The 26471-nt window shown below is 35.8% G+C and overlaps 1 protein-coding gene across 2 annotated transcripts in view; it reads right to left on the reverse strand.

The window, feature by feature from the left end:
• The window catches only part of TRIM33 (tripartite motif containing 33), a 144594-nt gene that overhangs the window by 20162 nt on the left and 97961 nt on the right, over positions 1-26471 (reverse strand). For both annotated transcript variants that reach the window (XM_067727341.1, XM_067727340.1), the window contains exons 5-11: positions 19552-19668; positions 16959-17073; positions 14732-14878; positions 14133-14250; positions 12401-12675; positions 11625-11789; positions 7150-7350 (exon numbers count right to left, since the gene is read on the reverse strand). In XM_067727341.1, coding sequence (XP_067583442.1) covers positions 7150-7350; positions 11625-11789; positions 12401-12675; positions 14133-14250; positions 14732-14878; positions 16959-17073; positions 19552-19668 — 1138 coding nt within the window. The remainder of the gene's footprint in view (positions 1-7149; positions 7351-11624; positions 11790-12400; positions 12676-14132; positions 14251-14731; positions 14879-16958; positions 17074-19551; positions 19669-26471) is intronic.

Below are 26471 nucleotides of genomic sequence, written 5' to 3' on the forward strand. Positions count from 1 at the left end.
GACCCTATCAGCAAAGTGGGTACAGAGGGAATGTACCTCAATATAATAAGGGCCATTTATGATAAGCCCACAGCTAACATGACACCTAACAGTGAAAAGCTGAAGAAGTGAAAGCTTCTCCTGTAAGATCAGGAACAAGACAAGGATGCCCACTCTCACCACTTTTATTCAACATAGTACTGGAAGTCCTAGCCAGAGAATTAGACAAGAAAAAGAAATAAAAGGAATCCAAATTGGAAAGAAAGAAATCAAACTGTCACTATTTGCAGATGACATGATATTATATATAGAAAATCCTAAAGACTCCACCAAAAAACTGTAAGAATAAATGAATTCAGTAAAGTTGCAAGACACAAAATCAATATATGAAAATCTACTGCATTTCTATATATTAATAATGAACTATCAGAAAGAGAAATTAAGAAAACAATCCCAGGACAGTTCCCTGGTGGTCTAGTGGTTAGGATGCCAGGCTTTCACTACCAGGCCCAGGTTCAACCCCTGGTCAGGGAAATGAGATTCTGCAAGCCATGTGGTGTGGCCAAATAAAGTGCATCATACACACACACACACACACACACACACACACACACAGAAAAAGAGAAAGAAAAAAAGAACACAATTCCATTTAAAATCATATGAAAAAGCATAAACCAGAAATAAATTTAACCAAGGAGGTCAAAGATATCTACACTGAAAACTGTAAAACACTGATAAAAGAAACTGAAGAAGATACATGTAAGGATACTCTGGGCTCATGGATTAGAAAAATTAATATTGTTAAAATGTCCACAATACCCAAAGCAATCTACAGATTCAATGCAATCCCTATCAAAATTCCAATGGCATTTTTCACAGAAATAGAACAATCCTACAATTTCTGTGGAACCACAAAAAAACCCAAACAGCCAAAGAAATCTTGAGAAAGAAGAAAGCTGGAAGCATCACAGGCCAGGATATGAAACTATATTACAAAGCTACAGTAATCAAAACAGTATGGTGTCAGCATAAAACCAGACATGCAGATCAATGGAACAAAATAAAAAGGCCAGAAATAAACCTACACCTATATGGTCAGTTAATTTAAGACAAAGAAGCCAAGAATATACAAAGGGGAAAGGACAGTCTCTTCAATAAACAATGTTGGACAGTTGGAAAACTGGACAGCCACATGCAAAAGAATGGAATCAGACTACTATCTTACACATACACAGAAATCAACTCAAAATGGATTAAAGAACTGAAATATAAGACCTGAAACCATAAAACTTCTAGAAGAAAACATAGGCAGTAAGCTCCTGGACGCTGATCTTGGGAATCATCTTTTGGATCTGATTCCAAAAGCAAAAATAAACAAGTGGAACTACATCAAACTAAAGAGCTTTTGCACAGCAAAGGAAACCATCAACAAAATGAAACTTACTGAATGAGAGAAAATATTCACAAATCATATACCTGATAAAGGGTTAATATCCAAAATACATAAAGAACTCATACAACTCAATAGCAAAAAATCAAACAATTCAGGGACTTCCCTGGAGTCCAGCGGTTAAGACTCCGTGCTTCCACTGCAGAGGGTGGGGATTCAACCCCTGGCTGGGGAACTAAGATCCTGCATGCTGCAAGGCACAGCCAAAAAAACAAAACAAAAAACCCGCAAACAACCCAATTAAAAATTGGGCAGAGGGACTTCCCTGGTGGTCCAGTGGTAGAGAAACCACCTTCCACTGCAGGGGACGCAGGTTCAATCCCTGGTCGGGGAACTAAGATCCCACATGTCGCGGAGCAACTAAGCCCGCGCAACACAACCACTGAGCTCATGCACCTCAACGAGAGACCGGGCACGCTGCAAACTACAGAGCCCTCGCACTCTGGACCCTTTGCATCACAAGCACAGAGCCCACGTGCCCTGGAGCCTGCAGGCCACAACTAGAGAGAGAAAACCCACAAGCCACAACTAGAGAGAAGCCCACACACCACAACAAAGAACCTGTGCCACAACGAAAGATCCCGTGTGCCACAACTAAGACCCAACACAGCCCAAAAAAAAAAAAAAAAGGCAGAGAATCTAAATAGACATTTTTCCAAAGAAGACATAGAGATGACCAGCAGTTACATGCAAAGGTGCACAACATCACTAATCATCAGGGAAATGAAAATCAAAACCACGACAAGCTATCACCTCACCCCAGTTAGAATGGCTATTAAAAAGACAAGAGATAACAGGTGTTGGTAAGGATGTAGAGAAAAAGGAACCTTGTGCACTGTAGTGGTAATGTAAATTGGTACATCCACTATGGAAAACAGTATAGAAATTTCTTAAAAAATTAAAAATAGAACTGTCATATGATCCAGCAATTCCACTCCCGGGTATTTATATGAAGGAAAAAAAAAAAAAGAAACAAAAACACTAATTTAAAAAAATATTTTTATTTATGTTTTTGGCTGCACTGCATGGCATGCAAGATCTTAGTTCCCAGACCAAAGGTCAATCCCATGCCCCCTGCAGTGGAAGTACAGAGTCTTAACCACTGGACCGCCAGGGAAGTCCCCCAAAACACAAATTTGAAACATATATGCACCCCCATGTTCACTGCAACATTATTTATAATAACAAAGTTATGGAAGCAACCTAAGTGTCCATCAACAGATGAACAGATAAAGCTACAGCTGAATGAATAAAGAATATGTGCTATATCTATATACACAATGGAATATTAGCCATAAAAAAAAGGAAATCTTGTCATTTGTGACAATATGGATGGACCTGAAGGCATTAAGCTAAGTGAGATAAGTCAGACAGAGAAAGACAAATACCACATGATCTCAGTTATATGTGGAATTTAAAAACAAACAAACAAACATAGAATCAAGCTTGTAAATACAGAGATAGATCTGTGGTTGCCAGAGTTGGTAGGTGGGTGAAATGGGTGAAAGGAATCGAAAGGTACAAACTTCTAGTTATAAAATAAATAAGGAGGTAATGTACAGCATGGTGACTATAAGTAATACTCTACTGTATATCTGAAAGTTGTTAAGAGAGAAAAATCTTCAAAGCCCTCATCTCATACACACAAAATTTTTACACTATGTGTGGTGACTGATGTTAACTAGAATTATTGTGATAATCATTTTGCAATGTATGCAAATATCAAATTACTACGTTGAACAACTGAAATTAATATATGTTACATGTCAATTATACCTCAATTTAAAAAAAGGTAAATAGGCCTTCCGCAGAAAAGCCCTTTAAAAACCTCATCTCAAAGACATAAAAGGCTAAAGGTGAGAGTTTGCCGTGGGCTAGCTAGAGGGACAATTAAGAGATATTAGGAGTTGCGCCTGCTCAGTGGTCAGAGCTACTGGCCAAGGATCCACTTGTAAGCTGTAACTACAGGAAAATCCCTAGCTGCAACTAGAGTTAACTAGAGGATTTGTGAAGAGGGGCAGTTCCTAACATGGGCCACAGATAAAATTTGCACTATATCTCACCTAAACATAAAGGAGGAGAGGATGATTCAAAACAGACATGAAAGTCGCAAGTTACCTACTTCTACTCCTACTCCCACTCCTTTTATACTCTCCCACCTGCGATTTATATCTCTGGCCAGAGAGACAACACTAAGGCTACAAGAGTGGAAAGATTAGGAAGAAGCAAACCGCCAAGTACATAAAAGGGCTTCCCTGATGCCACTACAGCACCAACATGGAAATGCTAGCTGATTTACCTCGATATTTCACCAGACATGGATGAAGAGTCACTATATATAAAGTTACAAGTCTAACGGGAAAAATATTAATTCACATATTCATTAAACCAATGTTTTTTAAGCATCCTTAAATTGCATGGAATAGGTAAGTGTTATATAAATAACTTCTATGAATTCAAAGGAAAAAGACAATCCACAAAAAAATTCAAATAATCAATGAACCTGAGAAAAGATAACAAACCACATGAAAAAAAGAAATGTAAATGAAATAACCAAACATGATTTTTACCTATCATATTGGTAAAGATGGAAGACAGCCAGTACTGGGAACACAGTACAGAAATGGGTATTCTATAACATTTAAATTTACATGTGAATATCTGAAAGACACACATGGTTTTCCCAAGACTTCATATTATCCAGTATAGTATACAGATAAATTAAGTACATATTTTCCAAATACGGAAAATTGTTTACAAAGAATTTAATATATCATTAGAATACTACATCTATTAATTATAATCTAATCTGAACAGATTCTAATATTCATTTAGCTACTGAAAAAGTATTTAGGTTCGTCATGTATCCCCTAAAGGTCAAAATTACTACCACATATTATAACTCCACTGGAGATGGATAGTAGAGTGAAATAAAAAATAATTCAAGTTGAGAGAATTCTCTTTAAATCAACTTCTACTCTATACTGGATAGCTGTAATGATCAGTATTAAGATATATCAACAAATACCTGAAATTGCTTTGTATTTACTTCCTGTCTGCGTTGCATAGTTAATGCTACTTTGTCTGCTTCCTGTGTAACCTCCCCCAGGATTCTTTTCTTTTCACTATACCACGGAAACTACAGGATAGGAAAAAAAGTAGATGAATCTTCAAGAGACGATAGGTTTGCTTCCCTTTCTATTTTTGATTAATATGGTTAACTACTTCTTACTGTGGTTGTACTTTTGTGGTACCCACCTCTAATTGCTCTTAAAAGCAGGTGACAATAACGAGCGTTGGCAAGGATGTGGAAAAATTGAAATCCTCATACACTGACACTGTTGGTGGGAATGTAACATGGTGCACCCACTGTGGAAAAGAGTTTGGCAGTTCCTCAAAAACTTAAACATACAATATGACCCTGAAATTCCACTCCTAGAAATTTACATAGAGAACTGGTAACCTACAAGTTCACAAAAACTTACACACAAAAGTTCATAGCATTATTCCTAATAGCCAAGAAGTGGAAACCCAAATGTCCATCAACTGATGGATGGAGGAACAAATGTGGTATATTCACAGAATGGAATATTCAGCCATAAGAAGGAATTAAGTACTGATACATGCTTCAACGTGTTTAGACCTGATAAACATTATGCTAAGATAAAGAAGCCAGACACAAAAGACCACATATTGCATCATTCCATTCATACAAAATGTCCAGAATAGGCAAATCCATAAAAACAAAGTAAATCTGTGATTTCCAAGGGCTGGGAAAGAGGGGAATGGAGAGTGGACTGCAAATGGGTAGTTTCTTTCGGGGTGATGAAAATGTTCTGGAATTAGTCAGTGGTGATAGTTGCACCATGTTGTGAATATACTAAGAACCACTGACTGAATTGTATGTACATTTTTTAAAGTTGGATTTTATGGTACGTGAATTATATCTCAGTTTTTTAAAGGAGTCAATACTTTAATAAATCAGTAAATAAAAATAAGGTTAGGCATTATGTCTGCAAGGAAGAGAAGGTTCACAAGAGAAGGTATGGATTCTGCTCCTTCTACCCCACTTTAACTAAAGATGGGAGGGGATATATTCTGGAGCCTCTTGTTTTGATTTCAAAGTTCTCCTGGGAAAAGATGACAAGGAAGATCTAATAATGACCCATTTCCCTTATGATGCCCAGCTTTTCAAAGATGTGGAGCATCCATCCTTCCTCTATCTGCTCTCTGTGACAGTGGCCCTAGCAGATTATGTTAAGTTTGACATGAGCAACCTTTCTTTTCCCTTTGAAAGTTTCCTAAAAATTGGAACAAAGTCTTGTTTCTTTTTATCTTCAATGCCCAGGCACTTTAGCATGGAGTGCTTAGTAAAACTTAAATGACTCCTTTAATACTGTACCTACCTCTCTCTGGTTGCCCAAAGGCCCTTAATACTCTACCTTTCCAGGCCTATGATCTCAAACCACCTCCTTGCTATCTCTATGGACAGAAGTGGGGAGAGAACTGGACTTTCTCAGTTCAGTAATCAGGAGCTGGGCTTTGAATTCCAACTTACCCATTTACTGGGTGACACTGAGAAAGTCACTAACCATTCTTACTCTCTTCCATGAAATAGGGATATTATATATCATATGAGATGATTTCAAGCATTAAACTGAAAGTTTATAAATTATAAGCGTACAACTTATAAATTTTACTTCTTATTGATATATTCCAAAATTTTCCATTCTATATAGTAGTCTAGTACTCTCAACACCACTACAGGGGCTTCCCTGGTGGCACAGTGGTTAAGAATCCGCCTGCCAATGCAGGGGACACGTGTTCAATCCCTGGTCCGGGAAGATCCCACATACCGCAGAGCAAGTAAGCCCGTGCGCCACGACTACTGAAGCCCACGCACGCCACCAACTACTGAAGCCCGCGAACCTAGAGCCCATGCTCCGCAACAAGAGAAGCCACCGCAGTGAGAAGCCTGTGCACCGCAACGAAGAGTAGAGAGTCACGGGTCCTAGTGTCTTAGTAATTTCACTGCTCCTTGCTCCCATGGTGACCCCTGACTCTGAATAACTCATACAATGCTTGAAATGACCCAGTACAACCTTCAAGTTTTATATTTACATTTAAAAATAAAATGCTTCTAATTCAAACGAATTTATGAAATTTCAGAGGGCACTGAATGATATTTTTCTTCAGGAAAACGTTACAGGTGAAAGGGACAAGACAGCTCAGAGGCCCTTCCCATTCATCTTCTACTCCTCATTATTACTTCCTCTCTCAGTATACACCCCCCCTCCCCACCCCCCCGCCACATGCCTAATATCTAGACCTTCCAATCTCTTCCTTTCTCAGTCCAACCTGTTTGCACCGGGGGTTGACTATCCCTTTTGTACCTAACAGAAGACTGACAAAAATTTAACTGTATTTTGGTACTGGGTCTCCTCTCTGGATCTAAACCTTCATCAGAAGTGCTTCATTTAACACAAAGTTTGCCTGCTGGCAGACAGATCAGCAAAGCTGACACTCTGTAGCTTTAAAATACTGAGGAGTGTTAGTTTTAGCACACATAACTTTTTAAAATTCAAATTATTTATACTCTACTTTTTGGAAATTTCAAAAAGAATACTGCTCCTGAATTAAAAAAAACAAAAACAACCAGAAATATATACTCTAAGTCCCTAATTAACACAAGGTTTTAAATCTCTCACTCAAATACAAACCTGTATGGGTGGAATATCTGGCAGCGACGGAAGGTTTTCTGGATTGGTAACTGAAGGAATTAGTTCTATTGCTGTAACAGATGGGCTGGTGGGACCTCGATTTGCATTTGCCATAGTAGCTGTAGTAGGGCTGGTTGGATTGACTGGGTTGTTGTGCACCGACACAACAGGAAAGGGTCCAGCATGCCCTGGGTTTGAGTGCTGTTAGGAAAAAAGATGTTATCATTACTTGATCTGCCAGGATATCCAAATATGAACAATACCTTGACAACAAGTTTCAGTTTAGGAAGGATACACAAGTTCAGAGTTTGATACCTGTGGCTGAGAGACAAAGAAGTAGGCCCTCTCAAACTTATGCAGGAAAAAAAAAATTCAAACTTATCATTTTTCTACTCATTTTTGTGTAGTATTTAGAAAAAAAACAGACTTGCCAATAACTGTACCCTGTCAGACTGGTGATATGATTTTACTTCATAACAAAGATATATATAAATAGATGATCTGGAAGCCCATAGTTTTCAAACATCAGACCAGGAAAGCCACTGTTGTGCCTATATTTCACTTTGACACTTCCGTCTTTTTTAAAATAAAAATAATTAATTGTATAATTGTGTATTATGTAACTGATATGGTAGAAAGAACAATGAATTTACAAATGGAAACGTGGTATCAATTCCTGACTCTTAATACTATGTGACTTTAGGCCAAATCACAATCTTGGTAATTTAGAAATGTGGATAATGATGAATGAAAATGGATACCTGTCTTTATGAGGAGTGTTATGAGGATCATTTAAGACAGTACACAGACTAAAATCTTTGGGAAATAAATTACTATACACATACAAATCATTTGAAGTATTTAAAAACTTAAAATTCTAACATTCAGTGATTTCTGTAGGAGCCCGAAAGTCTAAGGACAATGTTCTGAGATGGTTGGTTAATCCAATTATGTAGCTTCTGCACCTTTCCAAACGGTGTACCTCTCCCCTGGTAATACTTGAAGGCTTTCCAAGTACACTAAGGGGTACATGGGTATGTGAATACTTTTAAGGAAATTAAAGTCTAGATAGTCGACCTTCATATATACTTTTTTCCTGAAGAAAACCAAATTTACCTAAGAATGTGCCATGGTCTGTGAGTTCTTTTTTCCAACTACTTCTTTCACAACTGCCCTTCTCCTCCAAAAATAAAATACAAAACAACACATCTTTAACTCATGCCCAATCTTATCTAGCATATTGCCCCAGGGTGAAAAACAAAACAAACAAAAAATCTCCTGAAGAGACAAAGGTACAGTTGAAAATAAAGGTGTCAAGTTGCTGACAAAGTGCCTGGCTCTGAAACCTGGGTAATCGTTGAGTGGGTTCTGATACTTGGTGATCAACAAAAACAAAGAAAGACCTGAAGAAGTTGTCAACTGATAAAAAAAAGATTTTAAAAATCGTTTTGAATTCCCAGATACCAATTTTTGTGAACAAGTTTCCTGAGCATCACATGAAAACAATAACACAAAAAAACTAGTAATAAAAATCGGCGTTGAATTCTGACTTACTCTAACAGTACAAGGTAACAGACATACAAACAGGCATACATGAAGGAAGGGGAAAGGCTCCATGTATCTAATAAGAAATGTGTATCTAAAAGAATTTTATTTTTGTTTCCTAATAATCTTAAACCATGTAAATATATTTAAACAACTGTATAGGAATAATTGTAATGAAAATTTGGTCTAAAGAAAAAGTTTTAAAGTTTAATAACTGCATTATAAACTGGAAATTTAAGAATTTTCAAATTGCAACAGACATCTTTCCAGCAGAAAATTGCAACAAACTGATTCACAAGTCTATCAAACTTGTGACTATCTTAAATATGTATCTTAAATATATTAAGATAAAATTCTGTAAAAGTAGAACAGAAATTCAAGTCCATGGGGAAAAGGGAGTATATAATTTTGACTTTGAAAAAAGAACTTGCCTCTGTATTTGGGACTCCAGTGGATCCACTTAGAAGAATAATGTAAGGGTTTTACTTTACAATGTCAATATTTATACAACACAATATGCTAAACAGTATGTCCTTTGCAACTATTTAAACTTAAACTTGTAATGGAAGTTTTAAATGTCAACCTTCAAATGTGAGGGAGTGTGTATTTTTCAAAAGTCTTTCTGGAGGTAACTGGGCCAAAAAGTTGAAGGATCGCTAATCTAGGACTTCAGTATGCAGATCGATCTGAGTCAGTAAAAGTTCACACATTTATGAGTACTCCCCTCCTGGAAATTTTGATTCAGTGGATATGGTTCAGAATCTATTTCAGACATGGTGCCCCAGTCATTCTGATGGTCTTTAAATCATGCTTTGAGAAACATCACTCTGACAATTATAAAATGACCTTTAGTTTTTATATAACTAGAAATCCTGTGCAAAAGTAGCCTCATATTTATAATCATACCTCCTATACAAATATAATCTACTATTCAAGCAAAGATCAGAAAACATGCCTCTAAACACACTTATTTTTAAGAGTAGGTATATCCATCCTAAAAGGAACAATACTGAGTGAAGAGAAAAAAAAAAAAGTCAAAATGTCACATTAAAAGAGCAGAGGAACAATTTTAGGAAATTAAAGTTTTAATCTTAATTCTACCATTGTCTCTTATGATTGTGGGTACATAACAAGCTCCTTTGTTTTGCACTTCTCTAAATGAATTGGTTGGACTAGGTCAGAGATTCTCAACCCAAAGTATACAATGGGTTTAATGACATCAAAGAAACTCTTAAAATTTAATAAAAAATTAGACATTTCTCCAAAGAAGACATACGGATTTCCAACAAACACATGAAAAGATGCTCAACATCACTAATCATTAGAGAAATGCAAATCAAAACCACAATGAGGTATCACCTCACACTGGTCAGAATGGCCATCATCAAAAAATCTACAGGGCTTCCCTGGTGGCGCAGTGGTTGAGAGTCCGCCTGCCGATGCAGGGGACACGGGTTCGTGCCCCAGTCTGGGAAGATCCCACATGCCGCGGAGCGGCTGGGCCCATGAGCCATGGCCGCTAAGCCTGCGCGTCCAGAGCCTGTGCTCTGCAACGGGAGAGGCCACAACAGTGAGAGGCCCGCGTACTGCAAAAAAAAAAAAAAAAAAAAAAAAAAAAATCTACAAACAATAAATGCTGGAGAGGATGTGGAGAAAAGGGAACCCTCCTGTACTGCTAACGGGAATGTAAATAGATATAGCCACTATGGAGAAGAGTATGGAGGTTCCTTAAAAAATGAAAAATAGGGCTTCCCTGGTGGCGCAGTGGTTGAGAGTCTGCCTGCTAGTGCAGGGCACATGGGTTCGAACCCTGGTCTGGGGGGATCCCGTGTGCCGCGGAGTGGCTGGGCCCGTGAGCCACAACTACTGAGCCTGCGCGTCTGGAGCCTGTGCTCTGCAATGGGAGAGGCCGCGATGGTGAGAGGCCCGCGCACCGCGATGAAGAGTGGCCCCCGCTTGCCGCAACTAGAGAAAGCCCTTGCACAGAAACGAAGACCCAACACAACAAAAATAAATTAATTAAAAAAACAAACAAACAAACAAAAAACCGAAAAATAGAACTACCATATGACCCAGCAATCCAACTACTGGGCATATACCCTGAGAAAACCATCATTGAAAAAGAGTCATGTACCACAATGTTCACTGCAGCACTATTTACAACAGCAAGGACATGGAAGCAACCTAAATGTCCATCGACAGATGAACAGATAAAGAAGATGTGACACACACATACAATGGAATATTACTCAGCCATAAAAAGGAACAAAATTGAGTTATTTGTAGTGAGGTGGATGAAGTCTGTATGAGTCTGTTGTACAGAGTGAAGTAAGTCAGAAAGAGAAAAACAAATAGCATATGCTAACGCATACACATGGAATCTAAAAAAACAGTACTGACGAACCTAGTGGCAGGGCAGGAATAAAGATGCAGATATAGAGAATGGACATGAGGACACGGCTGGGTTGGTGGGGGAAGCTGGGATGAAGTGAGAGAGTAGCACTGACATATATACACTACCAAATGCAAAATGAATGGCTAGTGGGAAGCAGCCGCATAGCACAGGGAGATCAGCTCAGTGCTTTGTGACCACTTAGGGGACCACTTTGTGACCACTGTGGGATAGGGAGGGTGGGAGGGAGGCTCAAGAGGACAGGATATGGAGATATATGTATACATATAGCTGATTCACTGTGTTGTACAGCAGAAACTAACACAACATTGTAAAGCAATGATCTAATGAAGATGTGAAAAAAGAATTTAATAAAAATTGTACGTGTATTTTTCTGGGACAAGAAGATACACAGCATTAATCAAATTCTCAAACGTATCAATGACCACCCCTCCCTCCACCCCACAACTGATTAAGAAAACTGTTGTCTTTTAGTTTTAAAATTATATGATTCTTACAAATGGAACTCTAGGCATACTTGTCTTTGGAGGTGTGGCTGCATCATGGAATACTGAGGGCCACTGTGCCTGGGTATCCCTGGTATTCGGGCAGCATTCTGAGCCAATCTCATCTGATGGGCTTGGAAAGCTCCACAGTTCATGTTGCCTCTTTGCATTGCTTGCACACTGATCAATCTTGGAGGCTGCAAAAGGCAGAAATTGCCATTTATGTAATAATATTTATAAATTTATCTTTCAATTATAAAACGTTATGATAAGAATACTTTTGTCAGGATAGAAGGGCATAAAGTAAAAAGTGTTAAGTCATTTTCCTCATCTCTTACCCCAATCTCCTTCTCTCAGTATATGTGTGTTTTAAAGCCTATCAGCATTAACTTAATCAACCACAGATTAATAGTTTTGATTTGGATGGGAGACAGCAGGAAAGATACAGGGATGGGAATGATTTGAACAAAAGCCTAAAGAACGTGTCAGATCTTAGGAGGAAACAACATGGCTCTTTGGTCCAAAACCACATGTTTAAACAAAAAAGATCTGGTATAGAGGGATAAAAACGTGTATACCTCCACAGTACTAGTGAGTTAATTTTGTTTCCCATCATAAGTATTTACTTCTTGTCCTTCCTCACACCTCCCCCACATCCCTGCCATACCCAAGGCAAATGTTTAAACTGATCTTTGACCTCTGTCCCCATCAGTAACTTTGAAATGTGTAACTCATCTATATAGGACAGAGTGTAGCCTCAAGGTCTTCATAATTTATATCAATAGTGCAATGATATAATAATACTCGCCTGTTGTTGTAACATCTGAGGGGCTGCTTGTCTAGGGTGCTGCTGTGTTGTTGCTGTTGTTGTTGGTACAGGTGCAGGTGGCTGCTGCATCCTCATCTGTTGCAACTGCTGATGTTTCTGTGCATACACTTGTTGTTGCATGTGCTGGAGTCGAAGCTGTGCTAAGTTAATCTGTCCAGGGGTTTTACTAATGTGGTTTGTCCCTGGCGGAACTTGCCCAACTACAACATTAGGAGTATAACCAGGAGCTGGTTTACTCTCTATTACTAGATTACCTGAAGGATTTAAAAAATGAGAATAATTTGCATGTAATCAACTAACATCTACTTTGTGGGTTAATCATTATATTTTCCTCTTTCCTCTGACAACTATCACCACTCAAAGTTTCCAACAGCACAGAAGGGATGGGAGCTACGTTTAAAGATGATGAAGATCAGAAACCTAATATAGTCCAAAGCCAATTAATTGACTTTTGATTACTCAGAATAATATATTATCTGCCCTTATTTTTGACACAGATGTTCAGAAAATTAAAGAGCTGAAAGAGACAGTATTAGAGGAGGCCCATCTAGGCAGTCTAAATCATCTCGAGCCTGAGAAGATTCAAGGATACTCAAGATCGCTAATACTGATTCCACCTGCCTTTGGATTGTCAAAATGTGCAGGGCAGAGTACTATATTGCTACAAAACTGTCTTCTGTGGAAATGTTGAACGTTTTAAACTACTTATACCCTTGGAGATGACAAATTCTCCTTCCTTTTTACAGAGCCAGGTACTTTCTAGGGATAGAAGGCAAATTTTACTAAGGTTTGATCTAAGGTAGAGTTGGCAAACCTTTTTCCTGTAATAAGCCAGATACTTTAGGCTTTGCAGGCCACATAAAATCTGTCGTATACTCTTTGTTTTTTACTTGTTTGCTTTTACAACCCTTTAAAATGTAAAAACCAAACTTAGGTACCACGTCACACAAAAATAGTTTGCCGATGCCTGATCTAAAGGTATAGCCAAACGAATATACACAAAGATTACATTTTTTTACAAAAGGCTACCCACCTCTGCTTTTACAGCTTCCAATGGTGAGGACTTGACTATTTTGAAAATGAGTTTAATCAATCTGTAGACAGCTCTAATTGTTGGTTAGTTTTGGGGGGTTTTGTTTTACTTTAAATTGAGCTGGTTTTGTATGTCTATCTGTAACTTTCACCTAAGGCCCTTAGGTCCACACTGTGGAGTAACAAAAGCAAAGTCCATTTGTCTTCCATGTGAAAAGAGCTACTCTTATCTTTCAAACATTCCTCAGAACATGGCATTCGGACACATCAGCATACTGGATGGAGGTCCTCCTCAAGTGGGCAATTTTGTACAATTAATACATAAGCTACTAAGCATGTAAGAAATGCTTCCAAAGACTAAAGACCCATTTGGTAAGTTTCTGATATGTAACACTCAATACCAATTTTAAAAGATGTGGGGAAAAAGTTAGAAATGATACATAATTTTAAAAACTATACAGAGGAGACCCTCAACATTCTTAAAGTAATTTATAATTATATATACTTAAAGATGTAATGAACATAGCTGAAGTAAGTTTCCAATGAAGAACATATTTTCCAAAAAGTTTACATGTTAGAATGAAGTTTAAAAACTTTAAGTATCTAAAACTTGCTGTAGATGCTTTCTCCTCCTAATTCAGTGTTCCAAGTTATAGCCATAAAACGAATTATTTCTCACCTAAATTGACTACGTTCTTTGCCCAGAAGGTGGGATCACAATGGAAACGTATTGCTCCATTAGCAGCAGGGACAGGATCACACCGTGCTTTCAAAATATGGCGCAATTGAAAAGTAATCTAAAAGGGAAAAAGTCATATTAGTCTTAAAATTAAATATCACTTGAGAAAACATACAAGATAAAGACATGAAAGCTCATGTAGCCCCACAGTGTCCACCTCAGATGAGATAGTATCAGTGTTTAAAAAACGATATTAGCAATCGAAGGCACATGCTTGAATTTCTGCCATTTCTGGTGATAAACTACATTATACTACTAGGTATCTCCAAAACCTATGATTGACTCAAGACTTACTGTATGATTCCATTTATATGAAATTCTAGAAAATGAGAGAAATGAGACTAATGGTTGCCTAAGGCCAGGGATAGAGAAAAATAAGAAAACTTTTGTGGGTGACGGAAATTTTCTGTATTTTGAGGTGATGGTGATAACTTTTACTAAAATTCAAAATCTATACTTTAAACAGATGCAGTTCACTGAATGTAAATAATATCTTAATAAAGTCAATTTAAAGAAAAATAAGATACTATGTGTCTCACCAGTCGCTTGCTGTACAGTAGTGCCGTGCTGCTACCACTAGCAATTGCCCAGTTTGTAAAGTTCATAACATGCTTCACCTGCCGGGAAAGGCCTGTGATGTCATTCTGTTGCTGTAGTAACTTCATCTGTCTTTCTTTTGTAACATTCTGAAACAGAACAAGAGGTTCACTTTAGAATTCTGTATAAAAAAATCAACTCATAATTTCTATTGCCAGTGAACACAATACCTGTATTTCTTTTTTAAAATGGGATAACTTAATAAGCTCCTCATTATTTAATGAGTCTATGATCAAGGAAAAAGTCACTAACAAAAGTGGGACCAAAACTTAGTTCTATAGTCCAAAACAGACATTCCACATACAGAAATTAATGTTAGTGATATCTCCCCTTTCCTTCAGAAGATGAAAAGCCTTTGTTAAAAACAGTGTTTATTAGGCTAATCTAATATATAGAGCCTATGACATATGAGCTGACCTTTAGAAATAATTTTATGTAATCTTAACACACTTCTCAGGCCAAAGAAAATTTTGTGGTGCATGGCATGAGGCTGAAGTTAAAATCTCTTATTTTCAACATGTAAGGCAAAAGGAGAAAGATGAATTCCAGAGCTCTAAGAGTAGAACTAGGGAAGCTTCTTACATGACAAAAGTTCATAAAGAACAAGGGAGTAAGTGAGGGTGGAAGGAAAGACCAATTTGAGGAAAGTGCTGCAAAGGAAAAATAAACTGCTTTCTGGGAACAAAAATTCCCAGAAGGGACAGGTGATGTCCTATGTCCTTTGACATTCAGCATACTGTACAACTTGCCTCTTCGTTCTTAACCACTTTCTTACAAAAATGACTCAACTGGGTTTACTGAACAATTTTTTCCCTAAGGAAATAAGTTACTCATTTTATAATGTAAATCAATGGATAAAAAGATTCAAATGACAGAAGTTTCATTTACAACTTCCCTGGAAATCATCCCTTTTATAAAGCTTATAGGAAAACCTCTATCTTACAAAGTTTAGAAACACAGTGCGCTAGAAAACATCTACTGCTTAAATCATTAGTATGTTAGAAATATGTGGCAGCTTTATCAGTAGGTATTTGTGTATATTTTAGCATTAAGAGGTATCTTTTTAACTCAAAAGTTCTTGAAATGGTTTCAGAACATTACTTTAGACTTATAATTAAAATGTATTTACTGTAAGTTAAAAGGTATCAAAAATAATTGCTTGCTCACGCTCTCCATTTACAAGGTCCTTCTGAAAACAAAAATCTATTAGGGTTAACTGCAACTCAGCTGGATATACAACAGTCGCAAGAGACCTCAAAATTTAACAATATGTGTGAGAGTATTTTTAATTTCACAATTGTGTCTCAACGGCAAGATGTATTTCAAAAGACAGAAATTCAGAAATAATTCTCTGTTGACATTTATTTTATTTATATGTAACTGTGTCTAGTATTTCAACAATTTTCTATGAAGGAATGGAACAGAAAAAAATCTACTATGAAAAATTTGAGGTTAATAGTAATTAAAAGTTAAATAATCAAATATTCATGTAATTTAAATTGTTACTATTCAATGGTGCTTTAAACATAACCCGGTATCATCTAAGCCAACTTAAAAGCACAAAATTTTGAGAACCAGCCAACTACGGTCAGTAGAGTCTTTGACTAGAACTTAATTTAGATTTCACAAATTGATTGGATTCTCATCTAGAAATTTACATTCACATATTACTCTCAATATACAACACAAAGACCTAATATAACAAAATTATGAGTAAATTTAAAGTTTAAGTTTCAAAATGAGCAGCATTTTTAGCAAAACTATGGAACATTTAAAAAATAAAGTGAAGAACACACATGAGTCAGTAAGACTCCCAATATACATTCATATGTAAAAGTTAAATTGAGGACCTATCTTGTGGGGAGGAGAAGAGGGAATGTGGCAGGTCAGCTTTGTCTTCATTTATATCACATTTTAGTAATAATTCTTTCATTCCTAAGAGAACAACACTATCTCCTAACCGATACATCTAAAGTGTTAAATTGGGCTGCAAAGTAACTAACTTGAAAAAGGCCTATTTTCCAACAAAAAACACACAAAAAAATTTTTTTAATTGACTTTACTTTCATACCCACCCCCAACCAATCTAAAAGAGCTTTCAATAAACATTAAAAAACAGCTAAAGAGCAAGAGAAGCAGTTTTTGTTTTATTTTGGCTTTGAACCATACCTCTAGCTGCTGTAACAGAGATTTTCCTTTCTTATTAATTTCATTGATAAGGGTGAAAATGGCCACTTTAATTTCCTGTTCTACTCGTTTGTTAGTCTCATTTACTTCTTTTATCCTGAATAAGAGAAATGCATCATTAGGTTATAGACTTATCCTATGTCTCTGAATTACCAACTGTTACAGAAATTCATCCAACTGGGCACTTAACCGAGTAACTAAAATTAAACCTTTGTCAAATGTACAACTTATGTTTTGGCAGACCTGACCACTCAGTTTGGTCCAAACAAGTTATGTATGTAGACAAAGAATGGATTAAATATTTATTAATTTTAAATTAAGTTCATAAAGGACAGTTTATTAATCTAGATGGCAATCTCCTTTAGTTTCTATGACGTGAATGTGATAAACAACTGACATCAGTGATTGCTGGTTAGTGTCAAGTATGGCACATTGTTCTTGAGAAGCATTAAGATTAAACAGAACCAATGTGCAAAAAAAAATGTTGCAACCAATACTACTATTATCTTTTGAAACAAGAGGAAGCTTAGACGCATTTAGTTTCACTAAAACTACTTCAAATGTGAATTCAGATATACCCCTTCCATAGGTTCTTCTCAAAATGATTTCCTACTGTATACGGTTAAGGGAATAAAACATTTTCATTCCTTTTTAAAAAACAGCTGTTAGATGTTTTAGAAACAGGTATAAGCTCCCATGTAGTTATGAAAGTTTTGGTTGTAAATATGAAATAGCCAATACCTTGCTATTTATAAAATAGGAAGAGAAGAATTCTACTAATATAAATACATAAAATGTTAACAAACAATCATAAGATGGTAACTTTAAACTTTTATATATTCTACTTCTGTACAAACTATAACTGACACTTTCAACTGCTAAAACTGCCTTTCATTTACCAAATTCAAATTTGAATAACTTGAATACACCGGGTCAAAAATGTAGTTTTCTCTCCTTTGTACTTCAGGCACTGATTTAAAAATTTTATTCAATTTTGTCCTTATCTTATTAAAATGAGTGGAAGACATTTTTAAAAATGAGAATGCTGATCACTAGTGGTAAGAACACATGACCTTAAAACGATTCAGCCAAAGGTTGAAACCATTACGCATGCTGAAAGCAAACTCCCCTGAATTTAAGCATGCTTAAATATATGCTCAATTGTGAAGGCAGCAAAAAAAATGAATGTACATTAAAAAATGGAGAAAGGTCATCGAAGAATCTAACAGAAGTATAGACATTTTATTACTTTAATACTTTTTTTTTTTTAAGCTTTCTGGAGATGAAATAGTCTCCCCAACCCTACGCAATCTCGTAAACTTCACTTCTCTACACAGATTCAGGAACATATACACAAAATATACATATAAAAATATGGGATTGCCATATGAATTATCTCACTATCCTTTCTCTGGAAAGGACATCCATCTGTAATTTATGAGAAGACAGTTATCCTCTCCAATATCATCTATAATATATCAGCAATATAAAAAACATCCTGACATATCCATGAGAACTAACCATGACTACTGAATATCTATATATTTATATTATCTACAACCTCTGAGGAGCCTTTATTTTCCTTTGGTATCACTTTTTAAGATGAAAGTTATAAATTCTTACTAATATCTAATGTACTATTTTATAATGTATCAATAATATACAATGTACTATTCATTCATCTTCAATACTTTTTGAGTATTTATTATGTGTCATTTTAAATCATCATAAATTAATTTTAGTATTCTAAAAGTCTCAATATTTGTGAATCTGAAGAATAAACACATATCAACCCTATTCATACCTCTAGGAACATATGGGTTTTAATTATGCCAGCTCCAAGTGTTTGTCTTTAAGGATTCCTTTAAGAGTCCTAATCTTCTTAACCTACTCACTATGGAACTTAGTCCCACTTTGTGGCATGAAGGATCTTAGTTCCCCAACCAGGGATTGAACCCGTGCCCCCTGAAGTGGAAGCATGCAGTCTTAACCACTGGACAGCCAGGGAAGTCCCAGTCCCCCTTGCTTTATCAATAAATTTAGTTTATTGAGAAATGAATGAAAATAGGATTTTTAAAAACTGACAGTGTTATTGGTAAAAATAACAACAGCTACAATTTGAGCGTTTACTATATGCCAGAAACTGTGTTCTCATAATAATACCACTAAGATAAGTACTGTTTTTAATGCTTGTTTTACAGATGGAAAATTAATTTGTCCACCACTGTTCATACTCTCTCCTGTCTTCCACACAGTCTCCAGTTAAAATTTTATAATTCAACTCTCTACACATTAATTGGTTTTTCTACATTTAACTAAGGCTGACAAAGACTAGAGCCATATTAATTATAAAATAGTCAAAGATGTATCCTAAAAGAGTATTCAAAATTTGAAGCAATTAAATTCTCTTTAATTAACAATTATCATAATCCAAACTCAAACATACCATTTACCCCTCCAAAACAATGTTTTCTATATATGCTTAATATAATATAGAAGGAAAACAATTTAAACTGGACCCATCGTGTTTAATAATCCTTAAACTGAAATTATAGTTTTAAGGAAACATACTTACCTATTCTGCACCTGAGTAGCTGCAAAATGAACATAATTCTTCTTCTCAAGAAGCTTAGCCAGTAGATTCTCAATTGCACCTTTCTGGTTTTGAAAAGCTTCTTCTAAAAATTGATACCTTTAAAACAAAAACAAAAATTACATTTAAAAGGGAAAATTTACGATTTGCAAATGAAAAACTGCTGCATGAGTCAATCTTGAAACCTTACTTAAATGATCAACACTCTATGCTGGCCACACACCCTCTATGTTACCAGCAAGTTTTAACTACCAATCCCCTTTCCCTCTTAACCTGACACTGTGAAGGCACTATTAAGAAAAAAAAATTACTCAAAACTGTTCAAGTGCTCTTAAATTAGAGTTTTGATTCAGGATTGCATTTTTATAAAAACCTAAATACTGGTGTAAGCTGTATACATTTTAAATCATAAAATACAACCACATTATACAAAATACTTTCAAAGGTGGGAAAACCACCCACAGTTCCAACAACATAAAATCACTGCTACTATTGTAATATCTAGTTCCTTAGTCTTTTCAGTCACAATGTATGTGCAACTCTGCATTTGACTTTATTCTTTATCTTGTTGTTGCAATCACCCTTGAAATAATTTTTCAGTTCTAGACTGTAAATATTGTCAAACTTTTCCAAAAGGGTTATATCAATTAAAAATATGACCAACACCAGAGTTTTATTTTAACTTTGTCAACAAAGTGGTATATGTTAAGATTTGCTAATATTATAATAGTGAAAATTAGACAGTACAAGACTACAGTTCTTTGTTTGCTAGGAAGGCAGAATGGTTTTCTTTGCTAGTTTTGTTACCTCTGTGTAAATTGCTCATTAAGTCAACAAGTATTTTAGGGCTTCTTCTATACGCTAGGGATACATGGGTAAAATAAAATCCATTATTGTTTATATTTTCATAATAAATAGGCACAAATATGAAATGATACTACACTGTGAAATGAGCTATACTGGAGGCGTACATAGTCTGCAATAAGAACACAGTGTCTATGATGAAAGAAATCAAAGACAATACAAAGAGATGGAGAGATATACCATGACTATACACCCAAAACAACCTACAGATTCAATGTGATCCCTATCAAATTAGCAATGGCATTTTTCACAGAACTAGAACAAAAATTTTTTACAATTTGTATGAAAACAAAAAAGACCCCGAAGACCAAAAGCAATCTTGAGAAAGAAAAACAGAGCTGGAGAAATCAGGCTCCCTGACTTCAGACTATACTACAAAGCTACAGTAATGAAGACAGTATGGTACTGGCACAAAAACAGAAATATAGATCAATGGAACAGGATAGAAAGCCCAGAGATAAACCCATGCACATATGGTCACCTTACTTTTGATAAAGGAGGCAGGAGTATACAATGGAGAAAAGACAGTCTCTTCAATAAGTGGTGCTGGGAAAACTGGACAGCTACATGTAAAAGACTGCAATTAGAACATTCCCTAACACCATACACAAAAATAAACCCCAAATGGATTAAAGACCTAAATTTAAGACCAGACATTATAAAACTCTTAAAGGAAAACATAGGCAGAACACTCTATGACATAAATCACAGCAAGATCCTTTTTGACCCACCTCCTAGAGAAATGGACATAAAAACAAAAATAAACAAATGGGATCTAATGAAACTTCAGAGCTTTTGCACAGCAAAGGAAACCATAAACAAGATGAAAAAACAACCCTCAGAATAGAATAAAATATTTTCAAATGAAGCAACTGACAAAGGATTAATCTCCAGAATATATAAGCAGCTCATGCATCTCAGTATCAAAAAAACAAACAACCCAATCCAAAAATGGGCAGAAGACCTAAATAGACATTTCTCTAAGGAAGACATACAGATTGCCAACAAACACATGAAAAGATGCTTAACATCACTAATCATTAGAGAAATGCAAATTAACACCACAATGAGGTATCACCTCACACAGGTCAGAATGGCCATCACCAAAAAATTTACAAATGATAAATGCTGGAGAGGGTGTGGAGAAAAGGGAACCCTCCTGCACCGTTGGTGGGAATGTAAATGGATACAGCCACTATGGAGAACAGTATGGAGATTCCTTAAACAACTAAAAACAGAACTACCATATGACCCAGCAATCCCACTACTGGGCATATACCCTGAGAAAACCATAATTCAAAAAGAGTCATGTACCACAATGTTCATTACAGCCCTATTTACAATAGTCAGGACATGGAAGTAACCTAAGTGTCCATCAACAGATGAATGGATAAAGAAGATGTGGCACATATATACAATGGAATATTACTCAGCCATAAAAAGGAATGAAATTGAGTTATTTGTAGTGAGGTGGATGGACCCAGAGTCTGTCATACAGAGTGAAGTAAGTCAGAAAGAGAAAAACAAATACCGTATGCTAACGCATATATATGGAATCTAGAAAAACGATACTGATGATCCTAGGGGCAGGAGAGGAATAAAGATGCAAACGTAGAGAAGGGACTTGAGGACACAGAGACGGGGAAGGGTAAGCTGGAACGAAGTGAGAGAGTGGCATGGACATATATACACTACCAAATGTAAAACAGATAGCTAGTGGGAAGCAGCCACATAACACAGGGAGATCAGCTTGGCGCTTTGTGACAACCTAGAGGGGTGGGATAGGGAGGTTGGGAGGGAGGCTCAAGAGGCAGGGGATATGCAGATATATGTATACATATAGCTGATTCACTTTGTTGTACAGCAGAAACTAACACAACACTGTAAAGCAATTATACGCCAATAAAGATGTATTAAAAAAAAAGAACACAGTGTCTAAATCTGCCTCAACACCAAGGAATGCTTCACAGAGAAGTCAGAACAGAATTATCCTATGCTAACTGCAGAGGCATATGTGGAGAACAACAAATACTTCAACATACCTAGAGAAAGCCGTGCAAAGATCAGAATGTGAGACAATAATAAAATCCAGAACCAGACTGTGAAGAGCTGGGTATACCATGCTAATTTTTGGATTTTTGTTTTTCAGTAATAGGAAACCCTTGAAGAATTCCAACCAAGATGTAATAATCAGACTTACATTCCAGGAAAATCATCAGACAGAAATATAAAAGATCTGAAGAAGAGAGATGGGGAAGACTAGCTAGAACTCTAAGACAGTAGCTCAGATGAGCTATCAGGCTATGGTACTAATTGGTATAGCTGAATAAACAAACTTGAACAATGGACTCTGTCACAGAGATCAGCATCTTTGGTGATTTGAAAGTTTAACTGGAGCCATATAAAGTAACATCCATGGTATAACCTAAAAACTGAATGCCTAGCTAAGGCAGAGTCAAGAAAAGATCACCGGAAATGAGAAGTTCAAGGTACTGACAAAGTTATAATTGTCTATGTGGACACAAATCATTAAAGTAAAAGCAGAAATTGAGATGAAGAGGAAGGCTATAAGCATCTAGATGTTTGGGCCTTCAGTGAAGGTCTCAGTTAAGGTAAATAAAGGAGGAAAGGCTACGAAGTTGTTAACAAAAGGAAAGTCTGCTAAATGGAGGGGATCAAGAAGTAAAAGAAAAATTGAGAGAATTAGAAGGCAAAGTTTAGAGCAACAGGGGGATTGCTGTTATAGAGAACAGCTGGCTAATGAGGATTTTATTTTGTGTACTAAGAATTTTTTATTGTAGTAAAATACACATAACAAAACAAATCATTTTATGTTTTTAAGAATATTTTTAAAGCAAAAAAAAAACTGTCTACAATGTAAAGTCTAGCACATTATAACTTGTATGATATATTAATTAAACAGCACAAAAGCATGTGAGTATTTTAATTTAAAAGGCTTTTAAAAGAGGTTCTGCTGTTACATAGGTGAGCAAAGACTATTCCTTCATTGAAGAAACACTGAAGGAACAACATTTTATTTATTTCCTATACCATAATTTCTCTGTGTCCAAAATGAAATACTTTGTTTAAATCTGTACAGATGAAGCAGGAATATGAGATTACCATGCTAACCCTTTTGACATAAGCTTTACATTGTGAGGAAGAAAAGATCTTCTGACCCAGAGTTTAATTATGTCTGCAAATAAGAAGGCATTTGGCAGAAAGTTCAACTAGTATCATAACTCACAAAATTTAACCCTGCACAATTTTATTTCTTTTCTCAACTCAAAATAAATGTTTCAGAATCCTGTTTCTAGAAATGTCTTGTTGTATTCATATGAACAAGTAGCAAGCAAACACACCATGATACACCTAGGTGAAATTATGTGTCTGTCCTTTCCTCCCCTCATACAGGAGTTGACATCTGCACTGGATGTTAAAGGATGAGTAAGAGCTTTCTAGGTAAACAAACTTGGGAGGAAGGTAAGAGCTTTCACTGGGGGAAAAAATCTGAATGTACAAAAGTACACAGTTCTGAGGCCACCTGTCATTTTCAGGGCTAAGGAAAAGAAGACAAAGCTGGAAGAGACAGGGAGGTACAAATGTTAAAGAGCACTGTACATTTTGCTGAAGTTGGACTCAGATAATAAATAATAGTGAACCATCAAGAGATTGATAAAACAGTGACAATCAGGCTTGTTTCTTTTCACTTGAATAAACTTCAACTGTATTATTAGAAGAAAGATACTAACTAGAGCTTAAAAAACAAAAGAACAATATGGAAGTAGTTTTGGCTACAAGCTACTTCTGATTCTCTTAGCTAAAAGAATAAACTAACACTGAATTTTCTTTTTTGAACTGATCAAAGTAATAGTTGAAATACTTCAGAAATGGGGGGAAAGAATAACCAATAAATGGATTAAGCATAAATTTGTTAAGATGTAAATATATCAAGGAATTTCTTAGATTTTAATCCTGCATATGAAGCAGTGATTCTTAACATGGAAGTCTTAGCCACACTGAGCTATTTTCAGTATTTCAAAATGTCTAGGTAAAAATTATGCACGCCCATGATTTACTTATGATGGGCCTTATAAGTAAGACTTTCTGTGCTTCTGGCTAGAATTATAGAAACCCAGGATAATATACATACCACTGATTATCATGTTTTGGAGAGAATCATGCTTATATATGTGTGTGTGTGTGTGTGTGTGTGTAATTTATTGAGAAATAAATTATTATTTAATGCAGTTTGCTAAGAAGTTTTTGAAGAGAGGGCTCTCATAAGTATGGGAAATGAATAAAAGGATTTTTTTTTTTCAGGTTGAAAATCACTTAGCTATTAACTGCAAACTGTAACTTTTAAATGCACATTTAGAGTCTTATTAGGTTCTGAGTTGTACAAGGATGCTACTCTATTTGCCAAGTAATTACAGTATTATTCTTAGTAACTGTCAGAGTGTTTAACAATTGATAAGATTTTACTCTGGCACTTCTAGGGAAATATATTATCTTAGTTTGTATCCAAATTGACTATCTAGGGAAACATTTTTTAAAGCTGATATGTAGTAATTCTGACTCAGTTTCTTTCTTAATTCAGTTATTCCATAAAATTTCATAAATACGAATTACATAAAATTTCAAGCATATAATAAACTACAGATTCGACCCCACTGAACCTATCATCCACTTGCAAAGAGCATCCATTTATAGCCAATTTGTCAATATACCCACCTACTCTATCGTCAAGATTACTCTTAAAAAATTCCGAACATCATATTTTATTTCAGTATTTATCAATCTAGAAATGACAACAATTAGCCTGTTTTGAGAACTTACTCTGTTTTCAGGCACTTTGTGAAGTATCTGACATGGATTCTCTCATTAAATCTTTAGAAAGACTTAATGACTAGGTACTATTATTGTCTGCACAGTAATAGATGACTTGGACAACTTTCTGTGTCTCAGTTCTTCAGAAAAATGTGTAATATTCATCGCATTTATCTTACAGGACTACTCCAAAAATTAAATTGATCAAAACAACACAAAGCACTTAATCAACATAGTACTTTGCTCACTAAAGCACAGTAAGAGCTTAAAGCCAGTTATCACTATTTTTGGCAATAATTTTAAATGATTTGCACTGTTAAAATAAAAAACTTCAATCCTTCAACAACAACAAAAAGCCTACAATGTATATAAAGACCTCATAAGAGTGTTTTTGAGAATTTTTAAATGAGGCTATCTATGTTCCTCATTCAAGACAATATATGAAAGGGAGATGATTATGCCATAAAAGTTCAGCAAGAGCTGCAGAGAGCACACACTCTGAGCAACCATGATGAGAACCAAAAGGGTAGAAATCTCAAGAAAGCTTCAGGAAGATATCAGGATTCTCACATAAATAGAACAAGAAACAAAAGCCAACTTTAATTAAATCTCAAAAGGAACACAGTGACATCAACTGATGTTTCAGTTACTTAAGACTTCATTAGTAGAACAGGCTGCTACTTTATATTGCTGCCTTTCTTCAAATTCACTAATCTTTTCTTCTGTAACATCTAATCTGCTATTAATCTCATCTGAAATCAAACAGAGAAAAAAACTGGGGGAGGGGACAAAAGAGGAACAGTGAGTTTTAGGACAACTGTAATAACACTAATATATGTATGAGTGGCATCCCCAAATGGGAAGGGAGAGGGAACAGGGAAAAAATATTGGAAGAAATTATAACAATGGAGTAAAATTTCCCAAATTTGATGAAAACTATAAAACCTATATAGATCTAAGAAGCTCAACATCCTCCAAGCACAGGAAACATTAAAAAAATTACACAATGGTATATTATTTCCAAACTGCTTAAAGCCAATAATAAAGAAAAAAAAATTTTTAAGTTCCTAGAGGGAAAAAGATACATTAGAACAGAGGAATAAAGACAGAACAGTAGACTTCTCAATGGAAACAATGCAAGCCACGATAGAGTACAGCAACATCTTTAAAGTACTGAAAGAAAACTGTCAGCCTAGAATTGGTTACAC

Source organism: Pseudorca crassidens, chromosome 2, assembly GCF_039906515.1.
Source record: "Pseudorca crassidens isolate mPseCra1 chromosome 2, mPseCra1.hap1, whole genome shotgun sequence".
In the NCBI taxonomy this organism is placed as follows: Eukaryota; Metazoa; Chordata; class Mammalia; order Artiodactyla; family Delphinidae; genus Pseudorca; species Pseudorca crassidens.